General features: G+C 35.7%; 1 protein-coding gene across 1 annotated transcript in view; it reads right to left on the bottom strand.

Moving 5' to 3' along the window:
- Positions 1-23,438, bottom strand: part of LOC106870311 (atrial natriuretic peptide receptor 1) — a 142,244-nt gene that overhangs the window by 675 nt on the left and 118,131 nt on the right. Inside the window, exon 24 of the mRNA XM_089364958.1 lies at positions 8,359-8,406. Coding sequence (XP_089221084.1) covers positions 8,359-8,406 — 48 coding nt within the window. The remainder of the gene's footprint in view (positions 1-8,358; positions 8,407-23,438) is intronic.

The following is a 23,438-nucleotide window of genomic DNA, read 5'->3' as shown; positions in this document are numbered from 1 at the left end:
TTTTCTGGCAATATCTCTCTGCTTTAAGAGGGCTGAGGGATATCACAACAAATGAAGACCTCTCCTTAGGTATAATGATAAGTTGAAGCAATCACTAAATTCTCTACAGCTTAACTTGACATCTTGAGAAAGTCATTGCCGGGATCAATCTGCACGGCGTAAAATGTGATATGATACATCAAGACAGTTTGGTTGAAAAAACAGAAAAATAAAAGAATTATATCCTGCAATCACTAGACACATTTGTCCAATCCAAGGCAAAATCAAAATTATCAATGTCCCCATTGTGACTTCATAGCAAAATCCATTCCTGGACTGAAATCACATTCACACATCCATCGCAAATAGATTCAGCTTCTTTTTTTTTTTTTTTTTTTTTTTTTAACTTCAAAGTACGACCATCATTATGAAGAACATAGTAAGCAAGCAGGAACGTTAGCATGCTGGGCAAAATGCTTAGCAGCAGCTTGTCTGAATTTTATGTTCTGAGTTCAAATTGCACTGAGATTGACTTTGCCATTCTTCCTGCTGGGGTTGATAAAATAAGTACCAGTTGAGCACTGGAGTCAATTTAATCAACTTACATCTTCCGCCAAAACTTCAAACTTTGTTCCTAAAGTAGAAAGGATTATTATTGTTGTTGTTGCACTTCATGTTCTGAGTTCAAATCCTACTGAGGTTGACTTCCATCCTTCCAAGGTCAATAATGTACTGTCTATATTCATACATTAGAATACATATTTAAAGGGATGTTCAAACGCACACGCATATGCATATACACATGCATATACACATGCATAGGCACACACAAACACACACACACACATGCATGTGCACACACACATACACAAACATATACACACAAGGCACAGGAGTGGCTGTGTGGTAAGTAGCTTGCTTATGAACCACATGGTTCCGGGTTCAGTTCTACTGCGTGACACCTTGGGCAAGTGTCTTCTACTATAGCCTTGGACCGACCAAAGCCTTGTGAGTGGATTTAGTAGATGGAAACTGAAAGAAGCCCATCATATATATGAATATATATATTTGTGTGTCTGTGTTTGTCCCCCCAACATCGCTTGACAACTGATGCTGGAGTATTTACAACCCCGTAACTTAGCGGTTCGGCAAAAGTGACCGATAGAATAAGTACTAAGCTTACAAAGAATAAGTCCTTTGCTCGACTAAAGGTGGCGCTCCAGCATGGCCGCAGTCAAATGACTGAAACAAAGAGTACACACATACACACCACACACACACATACACCACACATACACACATATGTATAGACATACATATGCACACACAAATGCATGTACACACACATACACACATACACCCTCCTCACACACATACACACTCATACGTGCACATACACATGCATGCACACATATTTCTTGATACTACTTAAAATGATTTTTTTCTGTCTGAATTGGTTTGGTTGGCACACCGTCAGTTACAACAATGAGGGTTCCAGTTGATCCGATCAATGGAACAGCTTACTTGTGAAATTAATGTGCAAGTTAAGAGAGCACTCCACAGACACGTGTACCCTGAACGTAGTCCTCTGGGAGATTCAGCGTGACGCAAAGTGTGACAAGGCTGGCCCTTTGAAATACAGGTACAACAGAAACAGGAAGAAAGAGTGAGAGAAAGTTGTGGTGAAAGAGTACAGCAGAAACCACCATCCCCTGCCGGAGCCTCGTGGAGCTTTAGGTGTTTTCGCTCAATAAACGCTCACAATGCCCGGTCTGGGAATCGAAACTGCGATCCTTTGACTGCGAGTCTACTGACCTAACCACTGGGCCGTTGCGCCTCCACTGTCTGTTTGTGCAGCACTTACATATCTGTTGAAACATCTCTGCCTGGTACACTGAACTTCATCTCATAGTCCAGCTATCTTATATTCAGAAATAGCAGGCAAACTGGCCTCAAATTATACCTCTACCATGAGATCCTAGATATACAATGCCTGTGAAAAGGACAGGATAGTCATGGCTCAGGGATACCTTTGATTATAGGTTTGTCTAGTCTGGGCTGACCTGGGGCTAAACAACAACAGCAGCTGGAAAAGCCAATGAGGGAGCTGTAACCTATTAGAAATAGCAGCTAAATCTCTTCTAAATCATATACTGTATTATAAAGAAAGGAAGAACATGGTCCTATATGCATTGTGAATAATCCTGGACCTTTAGTCATACAGTTGTGACCAAAAGTTTTGGTCTGAAAATTAGAATTTTTTATATTGAATGCCCAAATGTATACATTGTAGATATAAATTTAAATTGGATTGTACTTGGGCACAACATTTTTAATTTAAAAAAAAAATGTTCCAAAGTGTTAGCCATGACTGTAGATCTGCTTGGTCAGGGCTAGCATAAAAGAAAAAAAACAACACCATCATCACCACCAACAAGAACATCAACTTTTTTATTTAACAGTAACTCAATTGAAAATGAATATATTTTTTCTTCTATCTTTTAGTAATGGTGTCACATAAAAAGCACTCAAGCTGGCACTATATAAAGAGCTCCCAGTATATTCTGTAAAGTAGTTGGCATTAGGAAGGGCATCCACCTATAGAAACCATGACAAAGCAAACAACTGGTGCCATGGCAGCCTTCTGGTTTGCCAGTTCCTGTCAAATTGTCCAGTCATGGAAAACAGATGTGAAATGATGAGGGTGATTAGTCAAGAGGGAAGGCAGGGTCCCTGTTACAAATCCTCTGTGACTGATGGGAGTAAGGAAGGTATCCTTAAATCAAAGATCTAGTCTGTTTGCAACAAAGTGGTCTCCTCTTAAGCTACCAAAGGGGTTCGGGTGGTGTTGTTAAACAGAGCAATGGATTAAGTCTATCACCAAAGGAACAACTAACAAGGTTTCTGGTCTGATTTTCTTACAGTTCTGCTAATCCAATGTCTCTGAATTGGTACTTTTTTTATTGATCTTGAAAGGTAAAAGGCAAACCTGACCTTGACAGGATTTGAGCTCAGAACATAAATAGTTGAAACAAGTACCACAAGGCATTCTGTCGGGTGATTTAAGGATTCTTCCAATTTGTCCACGTAGCATTCAATGGATTATACACACAGAAACAGGCATGTACACACACACACACACACATGCTCTCACACAGGCATGTATACACACAAAAACAAATGCATGTTCACAGACATACTTACACAGGCATACAAATGCACACACATGTACATGCGCGCGCGCACACACACACACACACACACACACACTCTTTCTCTCTCTCCCACACTCTCTCATAAACACACACACATCGGCATGCCAACTGTCACCTGCGATGATGAGTTCAAATAAACTGTTCATTTGAACAGAAAACGTCAAACTACTGAAGTCTTGACAGTCAATGTTAACAGACATTGTCATAATCCCAGTTAAATAAACCAAATATTTAATACTCCACATCATTTAGTGTCTTTCATAGTTTTTCACTGCATATCTCTCTATACACACACAGAAACACACACACACACATTACATATAATACTTTCTTTTATCATAGTCATATATTTGTACACACGCAATTATACAATTATATTTATATATACAGGGGTAGGACAAAATAATGGAAGCACCTAGCATCATAGCATCATAATTTTAAAATATCTATAAAACCATCAAAAGCTTGTTTATTTTTATGTTTTTTTTATTTATTATTAGTGTTGCTTAATGTTTTGCTAAAATTGCTGTTTCTTTTCAGATATCATCAGAAAAAGGTAATTAAAATTCATTAAAATGACATATCAATTGGACTTTCAAAGAGGTCAAATAGTTGGTGCTTGTATGGCAGGCACTGGCGTAATGAAAACAGCCAAAATGTTTGGTGTATCAAGAAGTACTGTCTCGAAAGTAATGACAGCCTTTGAGAAAGAGTGAAAAACCTCCTTGTCAAAACAAAACTCCAGAAGAAAACCAAAACTTTCAGATAGCAACTGTCGGACTCTTACGCAAATTGTTAGAAAGGATAACAAAAATATAGCTCACAAAATTACTGCAGAGCTTAATGACCACCTTGAGAACCTAGTTTTCACAAAAAAACTGTTCGCCGGGAGCTGCACAAAGTCGGATTTAATGGGAGGGCTGCAATCAGAAAACCACTACTTTCAAAAACAAATGTTGTAAAGTGTTTAGAGTGAAGTAAAAACCTACAGAATTAGTCCCTAGAGCAGTGGAAGAATGTTATTTTCTCGGATGAGTCACTCTTCACCATATTTCTAACCACCAGCAGAGTATACATGTGGAGACAGCCAAAAGAAGCATTTGACCCTGACTGCCTTCTTCCAACTATTAAGCATAGAGGAGGATTTGTGATGACATGGGGGGGGGGGGGAGGCTATATCTTGGAAATCTACTGGCCCATTGGTTTCCCTTCATGGCAGAATTAATAGTGAAGACTATTTAAGCATTTTATCTGATCAAATTCATCCTATGGTTGCGGAACTGTTTCCAAAGGGAAATACAATCTTTCAGGATGATAATGCACCAATTCACACAGCTAAAGTTGTTACTGAATGGAACGAGGAACATTCTAGTGAAGTTGAACATCTTATCTGGCCACCACAGTCCCCAGATCTCAATATTATTGAATATTTATGGTGCATTTTAGAAAAACAAGTAAGGAGTCGATATCCTCCACCATCATCACTACAAGAACTGGAGACTGTTTTAGCTGAAGAATGGACACAAATTCCTTTGGAAACAATTCAAACTTTGTACAAGTCCATACCTCATAGAATTCAAACTGTAATTACTACCAAAGGCGGTCCTACCCCATATTAAAATTAATTTGTTTGAAATTTTAAGGTGTTTCCATTATTTTGTCCAACCCCTGTATATATATATATATATATATATATATATATATATATATATATATACACATACATACATACAATCTTATATATGCATATTTATGTATATTTGTTAAACAAGAAAGTTGCTGACAGTGACTTCCAAGTTATGGCTAGCTAAACCATCATTGGAATTCAACAGTGGCTCGGCTGGTCAAAACTTCAAAGTCACTGTCAATAACATTCTTGCTTAATAATAAATTTGTATTCTAACCCATGCCAGCATGGAAAATGGATGTTAAATGATGATGATAATTCACCAGATTAATGTACAAATATTAATACTCACAAATACACACACATACTCAGTCTCTAAACACATAGATACACACATTTTATAAAATTAGCTCTGTATATGTACATCTATATACACACACATCAATGTCAATGTCATTTTTGTATAGATACAGTCTCCCTGCATACGTTCATTTCATATTAAGCCTGCACTTATATATACATGTCATCATCATTGTCATATATATATATATATATATATATATATATATATATATATATATATATATATATATATATATATATATATATACGCACACACATATATATGCAGTCTCTAAACACATATACACACACACATTCTATATAAATCTTACACTATATACATGCATCAATATCATTGTCATATATATACATATAAAATCTGCACTTATATACACACATCAATGTCATGTATGTATTCATACATGCCTTTACACACACACATTTTATTTAAAACCACAGAAAAATAAATGTAAATTAAGTATGGAGCATAATCAGATCTAATAAATGAAATGAACAAAAAAAAAAGAAGTTACACAATAGCTTCCATTAGCTTACAGCTGTTTCAGCTATAAAGAGTAGTGCACGCAGAGTTGAGTGCCATCACAACATCATATAACTTCATCAGAGTTTAAATAGTTGTTTTTTCATTGGAAAAAAATCAGTTAAACGAGTAAAGTTGGAACAAATAGACATATGTATAATACAAGTAGATATAAACATAAATTACCCAGTCATATCTATATATATAATGTGGTGAATCTTGCAGGCATGAAGTGGATTTGATCCACCATAGCCAAATTTAAATTAACACTTCAACAGAACTTTTCTCACAGTGGAACAATGGTTTTTCAATGGCAGCAGTTTTACATCTTCCAGATGCCTTTAGCTAGGCCAAAATAATGTCTTCACCACTTGACCCTTTCTAACCTACATCACCAAAAGCTAGAATTAAGATTCAAGACCACCAACGAAGTCCATTGTTCTCAATGATGTCTATCCTTCTGGATAGTTATAAAAACAAGAACCCCCAAGCAAAAATCAGTTAGTCACTTGGTAACAACTCAGTCAGTTAGTGGCAACTCGAGTGAATGGACAACTAGTCATGGCCACAAGCAGGCAACCAAACGGCCAGAGGGAGAAATGAAATTTACAATCAGCAACAATGTAAGCCAACGTCCCACACTAACTCACTTCTTTTCTCTGCACATTACCATATTTCTCTCTATGGTTTACTACTACAATACAAACATACTGCTACAATAAGTACAGACAGGCCAAAATTAACTTTTTTACTTCGCATACTCTAGGATTTCATCACCTGCCTGTTGTGGCAAGGTATTGTGTAATATAACGGTAAAATAAATATTTCTTTAAATCTTCAGGCATTGTTCATCTTTCATCCTTACATAGTGAAGAATGTCAACCTTTTACAAATATCATCCGTTACCGTTACAAAAATAAAACTTTCATTGCTAACACACACACTCACGCACACATATATATATATACACACACATACATGCATACATACATACATATATTATATATACATGCATCATATATATATATATATATATATATATATATATATATATATATATATATATATATATATATATATATATATATCATTATCATCATCGTTTAACGTCCGTTTTCCATGCTGGCATGGGTTGAACAGACTAAGGTGCACCAAGCTCTAATCTGATCTGGCAATGTTTCTACAGCTGGATGCCCTTCCTATCACCAACCACTCCGAGAGTGAAGTTGGTGCTTTTTACGTGACACTGGCACAGGAGCCAGTCAAGTATATATAGTCATATATAGCCAGTCAGGTATGTGTATATATATATATATATATATATATATATATATATATATATATATATATATATATATATATATATATATATATGTATGTACACACATATGCATAGAACTTCATTTTCATTTTATCATCATGCTCACATGAATCAGATGTAATTTTGTTCAAGTAAATTTTCTACAGCCAGATACCCTTCCTGTTGCCAGTCTTCAACTGTTTCCAAGTGAGGTAATGTTTAAGGCTAGACGTGGTTTTTCATAGAAGATTGAAATTAATGAACAATATGGCTTGTAAGATAATGTTGCTAATTTACAACCATCACATGATGTCAAAACAAGGTTACACACAAGCAAACACACACACACACACACACACACACACACACACATCATGTTGAACTGTTAATCCCTACACACTTTTCCTTTCACCATTTAAAAAAAATTCTCTCTCCATTTTTCTTCTTAATCCTTTCTGTCAAAGAGCATAGGCTCGAAACATAAAAGACTTTTCCATTTTTCCTGAGCATTAAACCAATATACCTGCTTGTTGTTCCTACACCTGCCTTCATCTTTTGTTTTCTGTAAATTTGAACTATATAAATAAATAAATGAATGGAAATCAGACCAATGAGTGTGTTAATTTAATAAGGCACTAAAAGGGAATGACTCTCCCCAGACACAATGAACTATATATATATATATATATATATATATATATATATATATATATATATATATATATATATATATATATACGTGCATACATACACACACACACACACATATATATAAATGTAAATCATCATTATCATTTAAGATCTATGTTCCATGTTGACATGGGTTGGATGTTTTGACTGTAAGATGTCCAAGGGCTGTATTGTGCTCCAGAGTCTGCTCATGGCATGGTTTTTGCAGATGGATACCCTTCCTAATGGAAATCACTTTGCAGTGGGCTTCTTTCAGTTTCCATTTACCAAATCCACTGATAAGGCTTTGATTGATCCAGAGCTATCGTAACTAGTTTAAGGTGCCATGCTGTGGGACTGAAATGTAAATGTGTGTGTGTATGTGTGTGAGTATTTCTTTTAGGTACACATTGGTTTAAAAATTGTCTTGAGTTCTTTTCTGAAAATAAATAAACTAAATAATACATTATGTCATATGTATACAAACTTAAGTTTGTTTTTGTAGTGCTGAAATGTATTGTGGTACAAGTAGAAAGATATTTTTTTTTTCAATGCGTAAAATACAGATATAACAATATATATATGGGATAATATCCCTTACAGAGCAGCAAAATCTGTCGACAACCAGAAAAAATATATCTTTCTACTTGTACTAAATAATACATGACAAACAGTAATCACTTACCTGTGTTGCAAACAGTTCGTAGAATATAAGGTTGATTCCGTATCGTTACTGAAATAAATAGATTAAAGAGAAATTAGTAGCAATAGTTAGATGAAGGTCCCAGTTGAATTAATATGTAAAAACTTACTCATTTTGAGGTGTTTAATAAAACAAGGACAGTCGGTTATTAACCCTTTAGCATTCAAATTACTCTGCTCTCAGATGTAATGCTTATTTATTTTCTTTGTTTTAATATAATCATTCATAATCTTGTAACTTCAAGATTTCAATGATGTGATTGTTTATTTTTAGAATAATATTTAGGGTAGGTATGAGGGGCTGGATCTAGCTGGCTTGAGCATAAAACAGGTAGAATATTTGGGCCTGATATGGACAGTTTAAATACTAAAGGGTTAAAATTGGAAAAGTTTTCAAGGTAAATTCTTACAGAAATATATGGAAACAAAACAAATAGAATCAAGCTTCTGATTTAGTTTCAACAATAAAATATTAAAATGTCACCAAGGAATACTCTTCATCAGCATTTCTCAACTGTGGCTCTCAGGGCTGCATGCGACCCTCAAACATCCTTCTGATGGCCCCCACTCCCAATTGTCTTCCCTTTATAAATATAATAAATTTTTCTTTAATTAACATGCGGTTTACTTTTTTTGGTGCCACACACTAAAAAAAGAAAATCCAGGTTTGGGATATGGCATGGATATTAAAATGGTTGATATTAAAAGGTCACTGGATCTGCTAAAAAAGACAAAAGTAGGCAAGGGATGCATATGCACCCATTACCAATTTTTTTCTAGAGATTAAGAGCCACTACATAAATTCACAAACAACACATGCTCACTTGAACGTAAACACACAAACACAGATACACATACACACATACATGCATAATAGATCCTGAATCAATTTTAAAAATGAATGTAGCAGATGTTCACTTAAGAGAAAATTCTTCCCTTTGATGTGACTGGTTGAGTATTCCAAATGCACTTGTTTATTTAATGTAATTCTCAGGTAGGATCAGTGAGTTAAAAACCAATCCTCTAAATTACAGCTACTAATTGTTGGCAACGGCACAATATTTTGTTTTGCAAACATGATATACCACGAAGTATATTACAAATTTACAAGTCAATACCATGTCTCACCAAGTGTTAGCAGTACCATGTTCTCAGTTTTAATTTTATCTCTATAGATTTTTCTATAGAATACAGAACCAATACTGCAAGCTGTGATATTTCATAAACAAACACATATTTGTAAACAATGCAATCGAAGACGGCAAAAAATATGTATGCATATTTATATTATCCATATAATGGGTTATAGAAAAATAGGCAATAACTGTTGAAATATGCATGTACATTCATTTCTTACTTTTATCTTTGATCACATTGTTTATGTAGATGTATTCATAAATGAAATGTCAATTTCAGTGTGAGCTCTGAATTGTATTAAAATATCTATAAGGAAAAACCTAAAAATTATTACAGCTATCTGAAGGGCTTCCACATAATTTCTGCATATTCATCTTTGTTCACAAGGCTTGGATTAACTCAAGCCTATGATAACAGGCACTTGCTCAAGATGCCACATAGTGGGATTGAATTCAGGACCTCAAGATTGCAAAATGAACTTCTTAACCATTCAGCTATGCCTGTGCTCTTTATTAAAGTGTGTGTACATATTCAATTCTTCTCTACATGACTCTTTATCACTGTAACTCTCTTCTACTATGATGCCTGTGTAATGAAGGATAGTATTGAATCAATCCAAGTGCAGGTGTATTTGTGTGATAAGAAGCTTGCGGCGAACTGGCAGAAACGTTAGCAAGCCGAGCGAAATGTTTAGCAGTATTTCGTCTGCTGCTATATTCTGAGTTCAAATTCCGCTGAGGTCGACTTTGCCTTTCATCCTTTCGGGGTCGATTAAATAAGTACCAGTTATGCACTGGGGTCGATGTAATCGACTTACTCTCTTTGTCTGTCCCTGTTTGTCCCCTCTGTGTTTAGCCCCCTGTGGGCAGTAAAGAAATAAGAAGCTTGCTTCCCAACCACATGGTTCCAGGTGCAGTCCCACTGTGTGGCACCTTGGACATGTGTCTTCTAACCAAAGCCTTGTGAGTGGACTGAAAGAAGTCTGTCGTAGATGTATGTATGTGTGTATCTATGTATGTGTGTATGTATATATGAATGTGTGCATGCATGTGTGTATGTGCATATATATGTATGTACATATGCATGCATGTATGTATGCATATATATATATATATATATATATATATATATATATATATGTATGTATATAAATATGTGTGTATGTCTGTGTCTGTCCCTCCCCACACACACACCATTTAACAACTGGTGTTGGTGTGTCCACATCCCTGTATTTTAACAGATTGGTAAAAGAGATCGATAGAATAGGTACTAAGTTTAAAAAAAAAAAATTCTCGTGTTGATTCATTCAATTAGAAATTCTTCAAAGCGCTGCTCCAGTAATGCCACCGTCAAATGACTGAAACAAGTAAAAGATAAAAGATATACTCTTGAATTATCCCATAGCTTTAAGATTTCAATTTGAATATTTACTTACAGAATGACATTGTAGGGTAGGTGTGATAGGGTCTGGATCTGGCTGGTTTGAACATAAAACAGGTAGAATATTTGAACCAGATGTAGCCAGTTTAACCCTTTTGTTATTGTATTTATTTTGAGATGCTCTGCATTTCTTTCAATTACTTTAAACAAATATAACAAATAATTTAGTAAAATAACTGGAATTGACCTCAAGCACCAGAACATGCAGAGCCCTCAAATTCCATTTCTGTGACAAGCTTAAAACTACTTCCCTCCACTTCTCCATTGACCCAGATACTTGGGAGACAACTGCCAAGGACTGCCCAAAGTGGTGAAATATCGTTGTTGAGGGAGCAGACCTGACAGAAAACAATGGACATCAAGAAGCAGAAATCAGGTGTCAAGAGGCAAAGATCAGACTTGAAAGTGCCTCACACTTCCTCATCTCCCACCAATACTCCACTGAAATAAATGCCCCTAGCTCTTTTATACCACCCTTTGCCTGAAAAGCTAACTCAGGCACAGTCACCCTTTGCACCCATCAAAATGAAGAGGCTCTGTCACTTACTATTGATTTACATCTCAGATATGAGTTAATGCTGCCACCATTGATTATGGTACAAGGCCACAAATTTATTGTGAAGTGATATATTTATTAATCCCTATAATTGATCAATATTTATTTAATTAAGATGGGGAATTGGAGAATGGTTAAGTGTTGAATAAAATACCAGGTCAACATTTGTTCTGAAACACTTGTGCTCAGGGTTCAAATTCTGCCAAGGATATCTTTACTTTTTCTTTTTGGTGGAGTCATTAAAAAAAAAAAACACTCATAGGTATAGAATTAATGGAGCTATTGGAGGGTCTACAAGGATTCCATGTGATATCTTTTGGGGATCTTTGCATTCTGACTGCAACTTTTGCAATGACACTGGTACCATGTTGTATTAGTCCAAGTTGGTGGCTTTTCTCCTACATAAACATCAGTAAGCATGGAGAGGGAAGAATTGTGTGTATGGTCAAATTATCTTGACCATGCACCTACACACTGACCAGTAGAAGCACTACATATTAGTGCATCAGCCACAAAGAGATGTAAAATATGTTGGCCCTTATGAGATTTGAACTTGTAAAGTAGTGTAATGAAATCAAGTATTGCTTGGCTCTCTACTGTTTAACTTTTTTGTTACCATATTTCATAAGAAATATGGTACCGCTATGTGTCAGTTATAGCAACTATGTGTCATTCATTTTGAAAATAACACCGTGTAACAAAATTAAAATTTTTTTTTTCTTTGGTCAGTAAGTGTTAATTTCTATTTGCTTCTATCTAGAGGTCTCAGGAAATGACTACTGCTTCCTTTCCTTCAAACTTTGCTTTTGTAATCTGGACATCATGGTTTTTGAAACTGATCTATATTCCATTACATTTCAGACAGATTCAGCACTGAATTGCTGAAGCAGAAATATCGTTATTGCAAAATATTCTGCTCAATACCACTGATTTGCTTGTCAGTTGCTTGACCTTAACCACTTGAGCATATCCCTCAATGGCTGATATGTGCATCTCTGATCATGAGTAGGAGTAGTTGGAGAGCATCATTGCCACATGTTGAAAGGGATTCTTTGGGGTTTGAATAAATGTAACAAAAGCAAAGTTTGAAGGAAATTTTAGCCATTTTTCTAGGGGTAAGCAAATAGGAAAGAACAATCGTTACCCAAGGACAAAAATCATGTTACACAGTGTAATTAATAATTTCAATGGATTTAGTGTAATAACTAGCATTTTCGTTATTAAACTTGTGCAAGGTGGCAAGAGGGCATAATTGTTTACTTTGCCAGACAAAATGTTTTGTGGAATTTCTTCCAGCATCCTATGTCCTGAGTTCAAATTCTACTGAAGTTAAGTTCACCTTTCGTCTTTTTGGACTCAAGAAAATAAAGTACCTGTCAAGTACTAGAGGTTGATGTAACTGAGTTGACCCCCTCCCCACAAAATTGCTAGTGCTGCCTGTCTGGTTCCCATTGCTGGAGGCACATAAAAAGCACCATTTGAGTGTGGTCATTGCCAGTCCTACCTGACTGGCTCCTGTGCTGGAGGCATGTAAAAAGCACCATTTGAGCGTGGTCATTGCCAGTGCTGCCTGACTGGCTCCTGTGTCGGAGGCACGTAAAAAGCACCAGTTGAGTGTGGTCGTTGCCAGTGCCATCTAACTGGCCATTGTGCCGGTGGCACGTAAAAAGCACCCACTACACTCTTGGAGTGGTTGGCATTAGGAAGAGCATCCAGCTGTAGAAACCTTGCCAGATCAGATTGCAGACTTCTGGATTGCCAGTCCTCAGTCAATCTGTCCAACCCATGCCAACATGGAAAGTAGACATTAAATGATGATGATGATGATAATTGGTATGAATATTTGAAAATAGGATGTGTTGTATTATGGAGCCAGAGATGACTTCAGGTAGTTTGTTATTGAATGGGTTAAATATTGTGTGGCACAATACCAAGTTTTGCAGTTCTCATTCTTATAATGATTGTTGTAGCTGCTATTGCTGCTGCTGCTGCTGTTGTTGTTGTTGGTGGTGGTGGTATGTTGGTGTTGTTGTTGCTGCTGCTGTTGTTGTTAGTGTTATTGTTGTTACTGCTGCTGCTGTTGCTGCTACTACTAGTCTCATTCTTGTTATTCTTGTTATTGTGTTTCCAATATTTGGAATTATTGTGGTTCTAACTAATTATATAACACTATCATAGCTAACTAAACTTGCAGAATATTCTTACTTCAATGGGTTTTCTCTCTTTTTTTTTTTTTTTTTTTATATCTCCAAGAAGAAACATACTCTATATATTTTCAGGAGACATGTTGTCAAGCAAATAGCTTCACAGCATGGAGGAATATGTTCTAAAAATAATGGATTTTCATGCAAGACTACAGTACCACTTGTGTTAGATTTTCTGTTATTTCTATAGACAAGGATCAAATGAATGCTGTGTTGATAATTGGCTTGCTGCCCTCATCTATTTAAGCTCAGAATAAATTCTTGGGAAAAGATATATGCCATATGATGAACTCTCATTTTGTTCTAGGTTCCTCTGGTTCGTCTGTACTCTAGAGATGACTGTGCTCTATTATTATATCAAACTTACATAACTTATTAACAGACATAATGGAAATAGCTCTTGTCTTTGAGTGGCAAACATTTCTGAGAATAATTATCTGATGTATTTGGCATTTATTTATTTCCAGAATGAATGTCTTTTGTCAAAGAGAACTTAGAAAAACTATTGTATTTTATATGTTGAAGAGTAGTAGTAGTGGTGGTGGTGGTGGTGGTAGTAGTAGTAGTAGCTGTAGTAGCTGTAGTAGTTGTAGTAGTAGTAGCTGTAGTAGCTGTAGTAGCTGTAGTAGTAGTAGTAGTAGTAGTAGTAGTAGTAGTAGTAGTAGTAGTAGTAGTAGTAGCAGCAGCAGCAGCTGCAGCTACTGTTGTTGTTGTTGATGTTTCTGATGTTACTGCTCCACTCATTGTTGTTTAACCTTGAGTAAACCCTAAACATGCAGATGATCTATAATCAAAGACATTCCATCTGTGACTACCTCATGCAAAACTGAAAATAAAACACGATATAGTCCTCAGATTCACTGGATCCTGTCAAATTGTTCAAACTATGTAATCATAGAGCACAGACTTCAATGATGACGATGATGATGACGATGACAGCCCTGACAATGATGATGATGTTGATGCTGACAGACATGACAATGGCAATGATGATGATGATAACCACAATAATGATGATGAGGATGATGATGATGATGATGATGACAGCTCAGACAACAATGATGATGATGATGATGATGATTATGAATCTTACATTTATTTAAGACTATATTCAGGAATACATTAGCTAGTGTATTCTTTCAATAAATAAGACCTATTAAGTATAATTTTGAAGGAGGTTTGGCTGTTATTCAAGTAAGGCCAATAGATTACATTGTAACTTCTTTGCTGACCACCCACTATGAATTATTTGCAACAGCAGCTGATTTCTTTCCCATAACAGCTTGTCACAACATTTCATTTCAATAAATAAATGCATCTAGGACAGACTTAATCTAGGGTAAATTCAACCAGGAGATCAACTTGACATAGCAAACAGATGAAGTCATTTGCTAATTCTACAGTAATCCCGTTTCTAGAATCCTTGGCTAGAAATATTTATTATCGCACAACTTGACATTCAATGCTAATGCTAATGTCCAGTGACACTAAGTCCCAGTTTATATTCTTTTCAGCCACTGGAAACTATAGTAAATGTCTGGTGGCTGGGACATGAAACAGCTTGGTATATCAATTACAACTTTTAATGATGTCGTCACTACAGGATCAAATACTATTACTACTAGTAGCAGTGGTGGTGGTGGTGGCAGCAGCAGCAGAAGTAGCAGTAGTGGCGGTGGTGGTGGTGGTGGTGATGGTGGTGGTGGTGGTGGTCGCGGTGGTGGTGGTGGTGGTGATGGTGGTGGTGGTGGTGGTCGCGGTGGTGGTTGTAGTAGCAGCAGCAGCAGTAGTAGTAGTAGTAGTAGTAGTAGTAGTAGTAGTAGTAGTAGTAGTAAGTACTAGCAGCAGCAGTAGTAGTAGTAGTAGTGGTAGCAGCAGTAGTAGCAGCAGTAGTAGTAGTAGTAGTAATAAGTACTAGCAGCAGTAGTAGTAGTAGTAGTAGTAGTAGTAGTAGTAGTAGTAGTAGTAAGTACTAGTAGTAGTAGTAGTAGTAGTAGTAGTAGTAGTAGTAGTAGTAGTAGTAGTGGTGGTGGTGATGGTGATGGTGGTCTTTTACTCTACCTTTTCATTGGAGTCAACGATCTGATTCTTAATATTATATCTTCTTTTACTGAACAAACATTATGAAATGTAAGATTTTATTGAGACTCCAGACTGCAAGAGCCTATGTGGTTATTCAAGCTGTGAAAAATAGCAGCCAAATATCTCATAAAAAACTCATTCTGGTGCTGTATTTAAAAGAAAAGAAAAGATGAATCACATTTTATATAATGCAAGTAAAGATAACCTCTTCTTCTTTCCCTCCCTCCTTCATCCTCTCTTTATCTTCTTCCTCTTTCTTCTTTTTCCTCCTCCTCTTCCTCACCTTCTTCCTCCACCTCGTCATCTTCTTCTTCCCCTCCCCTCCTCATTTTTCTCCTCCTTTTCTCTCCTTGCCTTCTCCTTTCTCCCCTCCTCGCCTTCTACCTCTTCCTTCTCCCATTCTTTTTCCTCATCCTCGCCTTCTTTTTCCTCCTCCTCCTCACCTTCTTTCTCCCCTCCTCACCTTCTTCTTCCTCTTCCTTCTCCTCCTCATCGTCATCGTCATGAGTTTGATGTCTTTGTATGAACTGACAAGCCAAAGGGCTGCACCGATCTCCAATGTTTGCTTTGGCATAGTTTCCAGAACTGAATGCTTCTTCCTAACACCAAAAGCTTTACAGAAAGTACTGGATGCTTTTTTTTTTGTTTTTGTTTTTCATGGCACCAGCACAAGTGAAGTCACTGAGTATTCGCAAGGCAAGATCCCTCATCTGAGTGGGGTCTACTATTCAGGGATACATAAACATGATAAGACGGGAACAGGTAACCTGCTGAAGAGGTGAATACTATGTCTGAAGAAAACAGATGTGACGGTCATTGTTGGGTTGCTTTGAATCATAAGTCTGTTGGACTAGGGTTGGCCTGGGAATAAATATTACATTATGCTGTCATCATCATCATCATCATCGTTTAACATCCGCCTTCCATGCTAGCATGGGTTGGACTATTTGACTGAGGACTGGTGAAATCAGATGGCTGCACCAGGCTCCAATCTGATCTGGCAGAGTTTCTACAGCTGGATGCCCTTCCTAACGCCAACTACTCTGAGAGTGTAGTCGGTGATTTTTATGTGCCACCGGCACGAGGGCCGGTCAGGTGGTACTGGCACAGCCATTTATATCATTTCTTCTTCATATATATATTGCAATCTTGGTACTGCAATTGAAGCCACAATCATATAACCAGGTGTGCGACATCCTAATTACTGAGTCACATGCCTCCACATTCACTTTTGTAAATGATTATCATCATCATCATTGTTTAATGTCTGTTTTCTATGCTGGCATGGGTTGGGAGTTTTGACAGGAGTTGGCCAGGCAGAAGACTGCACCAAGCTCCTGTGTACGTTTTGGCATAGTTTTTACAGCTGGCTGCTCTTCCTAGTAACAACCACCCAGCAGAGTGGACTGAGTACATTTTATGTGGCACCAGCATAGGTGAGGTCAGTTTTAGCATGGTTTTTATGGCTGGATGCCCTTCAAATGCCAACTGCTGTTCTGTGTAGACTGGATGCTTTCTACGTGGCACCAGCACTGGCAGGATTCATCAAGCCACTTGCAAGACCAAGATCCTTTAAGAGGGAGGGGACATGTCAGCTGGTTAATCTGCCTATGTGACCAAGCGCATTCATTTATGACAGTTCAGGAATATTGTTTTCAGAAAGAGGGAACTGGTGTGTTGCAATGTTCATGTCTTTCCAAAGAATATTAGAAATTGAGTCAAAGATTTATAACCAGGAATCAAATATGGAAAAAAATAGAGAAAAGCATTCCTATTGAAATTCCTTTTAGAAAAGAATTTTTTTTTTCTTTTGACAATTCCTTCTTATTTGGATCTATAAACTAATTTTCATCTACTCATGCCATATTTAATGTACCTAGATGTTGTTGTTGTTGTTGTATTGATGGTGGTTACTGAGTTTGTTTCTTGAAGAATTTATCAAAACTATTACTAAACATCAGTGCATTTAAATTATATTATTTTTATAAGTCTGAAATTCTCCGAATTTAAACATTTTTTTGTTATGTTAAATATTTGCTATGTTATGTTATTCATATATATATATATATATATATCTCAATTAGAAAATGGAGGATAATATGCTGAACCCAACTTGCAGACAGTGTATCCCGTTGAATTCATTAATTTAATTCATAGCTAAAGTGACAAAAAAAGAAAAAACCCAAAGTACAGGTGTTTATGACAAACCATGTCATTTTGCCAACCGGGTTTACATATAGTATAGATACTATCCCTTAGTGGGTTGAACCCTCAACCCCTAACTCTCTCGCATTATATATATATATATATATATATATATATTTTTATATATGTAATATATATATGTATGCATGTACATATATATATATATGTATGTATGTATGCATGTACATATATATATGCATGTATGTATGTGTATATATATATATATATATATATATATATATATATATATAAATATATATATATATATATATATATATATATATACACATATATATATGTACATATGTATATATATACACACATATATGTATGTATGTATGTATATATATACACACACATATATACGTATGTATATATATATATATATACATACATATATATATTGTTGTACTTGGGGATGGTCATATTGCCAGTTTAGCCAATAAAAACACACGCACTGTATATTTGGTGTTAATTTTTTTTTTTTTTTTTTTCAGCTTTATATTACATTAATCTTAATCTTAATCTTATTTCGGCCAGAGTTCTTTCGTCACACTTCTGTGACCTCATCAGTGGTCCTTTGTTTCCTTCTTTCTTATGTGTGTCTCACCTTGCTAACTATCAGCCATTTTGTATTTTGTATTCCTATTGTATGTGTCTACGCATGCGTGTCCTTCAATGTGTCTGTGTCTTTTGTAAGTGCATGTGGGTATGGGGAGTGTCTGTATCACCTATATTCTCTGTTAATACATGTTCGTTTGTATTAGTTTTTATTTATTTATATGTTCATGTGTGTGTGTGTGTGTGTTTTTTTTTTTTTTTTTTTTATGTGTTTAATTAAATTTTGTTAACGTATGTAGTATTTAATTCCATTTGTTTATCTATGTATTGTATTATACTTTGTTCCTATTATTGGTTTATGGGTAACATGTTGTCACATGCTGTGGTTTGTTAGTGGCGTATGTTAGTGTTCCATTCTAGTTTCCTATTCAGGCTAGGTTTCCCTTCTATTATGTGTGTAGCTTCAGTAATTTGTCTAAGTGCTGCATCACTGCCATGTGTAGATAAGATTTTAATTTCTATGTTGTTGATTGAGCCTCTATGTTCTTGCTCAGCGTGCTGGTACAGAACTGATGAGTTCTTCCCTTCCTTAAGTTCCCTCCAATGTTCGTTTGCCCGCTCCCCTATACTCCTTGCTGTTTCGCCTACATATGGCGTTGTCTTATTTCTGCATCGTCCCTCTGTACATCTTATACTATAGACCACATTTCTGGTTTTGCAGTTCGTTTCACAAACGAACTGCAACACCAGAAATGTGGTCTATAGTATAAGATGTACAGAGGGACGATGCAGAAATAAGACAACGCCATATGTAGGCGAAACAGCAAGGAGTATAGGGGAGCGGGCAAACGAACATTGGAGGGAACTTAAGGAAGGGAAGAACTCATCAGTTCTGTACCAGCACGCTGAGCAAGAACATAGAGGCTCAATCAACAACATAGAAATTAAAATCTTATCTACACATGGCAGTGATGCAGCACTTAGACAAATTACTGAAGCTACACACATAATAGAAGGGAAACCTAGCCTGAATAGGAAACTAGAATGGAACACTAACATACGCCACTAACAAACCACAGCATGTGACAACATGTTACCCATAAACCAATAATAGGAACAAAGTATAATACAATACATAGATAAACAAATGGAATTAAATACTACATACGTTAACAAAATTTAATTAAACACATAAAAATTTAAAAAAATTAAAAAACACACACACACACACACATGAACATATAAATAAATAAAAACTAATACAAACGAACACGTATTAACAGAGAATATAGGTGATACAGACACTCCCCATACACACATGCACTTACAAAAGACACAGACACATTGAAGGACACGCATGCGTAGACACATACAATAGGAATACAAAATACAAAATGGCTGATAGTTAGCAAGGTGAGACACACATAAGAAAGAAGGAAACAAAGGACCACTGATGAGGTCACAGAAGTGTGACGAAAGAACTCTGGCCGAAATAAGATTAAGATTAAGATTAATGTAATATAAAGCTGAAAAAAAAAAAAAAAAAATTAACACCAAATATACAGTGCGTGTGTTTTTATTGGCTAAACTGGCAATATGACCATCCCCAAGTACAACAACATCTGTTTCAACACGCGATTTCACATAAAAAATCTTGCAAAACAAATACATATATATACATACATATATATGTAAAAACAAATAGTAAATGAGTATATGCATATATACGTACAGGTATGTGCATACCGACATCCACCTGTATGTATAGGTGCATATCTGGGTACAGGACATTGCAAACAAAACGTAGACGAGAAAACACACAAGCCACATAGAGAACATTCTACTTCATCAGCTACTCCCGTTTTAACACCGGCGTTTCGAAGAGCTGGGCAGGACGCATCGTTAAAACGGCTCTTCCCATGGACTGCAAATTAAATTTGTATACACAAATTAAATCTTGCCATGGAGGAATGTAGTGGCGGACAAAAAACAAGACAGGAAAACAAACAGAAAAGGCTTTACGGCCAGACGAGAAAAATTATGTGTGTATGAACACTGTGAGGCACGAACTTGAAAGTAGGGATGAAGTAGTTCGCGTGTTTGCTCAGCGATAGCCAAGGAAGAAAAGGATTATTGACCGGAAGCATGTGACCATGCCGGTGTAAGGGGAAGAGAGAGAGTGGTAGAGGGAGAAACAAAGGGAGGAAGTAGAAGAATAGGTGAGCAACGAGAGGAAAAGAGAAAGAGAGGAAGTACGAGGGGGAAAAAGAGATATGTAGTAGTAACAGAGGAAGAACGAGAGGGGTAAAGCGAGATACGTAGTAGTAAAGAGGAAGAACGAGAGGGGGAAAAATGATAGAGGAAGAGAAAGAGAAAGAGATAGAGTAGCGTCGGAAAATATGAAGTTATGAAAACTACTTACAAATTGGAGACGCTGTGTTCAGTCATGTAAAAACAAATAGTAAATGAGTATATGCATATATACGTACAGGTATGTGCATACCGACATCCACCTGTATGTATAGGTGCATATCTGGGTACAGGACATTGCAAATGTATATATATATATGTATGTGTATGTATATATATGCATATATATGTGTGTGTGTATGTGTATGTATATATGTATATATGTGTGTGTGTATGTGTATATATATATATATATATATATATATATATATATATATATATATATATTCCAGACTACCTAATTATATGTGTGTATGGGTGTGTGTGTTCTGTGTATATGTGTGTGTATGTGTATGTATGTATTCATATATTTATGTGTTTATGTGTATTCTAGATTACCAAGTATAATTATATATCATCTATCTGATTCTCTCATGAGATATTGAATCTATTTAAATTTTCTTTTTTTACCTTATTAGAAACCAAATTTGCTGTCATAGCAACAATATCTTTTTTCCCCTCAGTTAGACATACACTTTTTTATCAGTCTACAGTTTCATGAAGACTAAACCTTGCCATTCTTAAACGTTATCAATGACAACGACAATTCTTTTTTTATACAAGCACTTTTATCTGAATCTCCAACAAAACTTCATTTTGTTATATATCTGGTGCTTTAAATAACATTTAAATATGTCACTAGTTTATCTCCTTTTAACCATTTCGATAACAATCCACCTGAGGCTACCCATGCTTCTGTGAAACCTTCTACCAAAATTTCATGTTAATTTATGTTCCAAAATTAAGTGAAATAAAGGCAATGTATTTCAATAGAAATTTGGTAAGATGAATGTTAAAGTGATCCAAATTAAAATGTTCTATCAAAAGTTTATGTTGATTTATGTTCCAAATACCAGCTTAATGATCCTTTATACTGGAGGCACAAGGCCTCAAATTTGTGGGGAGAGGACTAGTTGCTTACATCGACCCCAGTGTTTCACTGGTACTTAATTTATCGAACTCGAAAGGATGAAAGGCAAAGTCGACCTTGGCGGAATTTGAACTCAGAATGTAGCAATGGGCAAAATACCATTAAGCATTTCATCCAGCATGCTGACAATTCTGCCAGCTCACTGCCTTAAACACCAGCTTAAAAATGATAAAATTATTTTAATAAATTCTTCATTATTATCAAAGTTAAGTGAAATAATGGCAGCACATTTCAATAGAAATTTAGTAAGAAAAGGCTTAAAGTGATCTAAATTAAAATCTTCCATTACAATTTTATGCTAACTCATTTTAAAAACACTATCTTAATAAACAAAATTATTTTACTAAATTCTTCATTTTTAAACTTAAGTGAAACAAGGTTAGTGTATTTCAATGGAAATATGATAACAAAAAGGGTTAAATATTTCTCTTCAGTAATGGAGATATAAGAATTTTTCATTGCAATCATCTTACTTTCAATTTGTGTATTCTTGTTCATTTTTTGATAGTTTTTATTTATATTTTTTATTATTATTCCTTCATCTTATAGTTCTCTCTTAACTCATCTTGTTTCATATCTGTTAGTCTTAGTTTTTTTTTTTTATTTGTTCATGCAAAAATATACTTTTTTATTCTTTTATTTGTTTCTGTTATTGGACTGTGACCATGCTGGGGCACTGCCTTGAAGGGTTTTAATCAAACGAATTGACCCCAGTATGTATGCTTTTGTTTTTTAAGTCTTGTTCTTATTGTAGTGGTCTTTTTTCACTGAACTGCCTAATTATAGGGATGTAAACAAACCGACACTGATTGTCAAGCAGTGAGGAAACAAATATAAAGATGCACACACACACACACACGCACACACACACGCACACAGACACACACACACACTCACTCCCTCACTCATCCATACATATATCTATTTATACCTGTATGTATGTATGTATGTATGTGTGACAGGCTTCCACAGAGTCTCCATTTTCCAAAACCACTGTCAAGGTATTGGTAGGCCTAGGGCTATAATATTAAATATTAAACTAATAAATTTGTCATATTCCTTCCTAACCTTTCATATATGTATCTTATTTGTCGTCTCTGATTTTTTCTTTCTAAAGTATTTGTCAGTCAGTGTTTGGCTTTATCTTGTTTTACCTGTTTCTTTATCATTATAATACTGGTATTTTACAGTTAATGTTCTAAAGGTGTACTTCAGCAGATAGCACTTTTGAATGAAGTCACTATGCAGGTGGGACTGTCACTTATATGTGAGTTTCTATCATCACAGCAGAGTCTACTCTGCCAACATGACCAAAACAAAACTTTCCATGCACAAATCCTTCATTTCACATTATCAACAGATGTCTCCATGCACTCCATACTGGTCTTTAACAATTTCTCTGTGTACATTACAATGGCACTATTTTTCAAACTTGAAAGATATGTGGCAGGTACTGGTATCACGCAAATGGCACCCAT

Source organism: Octopus bimaculoides, chromosome Z (genome assembly GCF_046866305.1).
Source record: "Octopus bimaculoides isolate indiv1 chromosome Z, ASM4686630v1, whole genome shotgun sequence".
Taxonomy (NCBI): Eukaryota; Metazoa; Mollusca; class Cephalopoda; order Octopoda; family Octopodidae; genus Octopus; species Octopus bimaculoides.
This window is presented reverse-complemented; position numbering and strand designations above follow the sequence as displayed.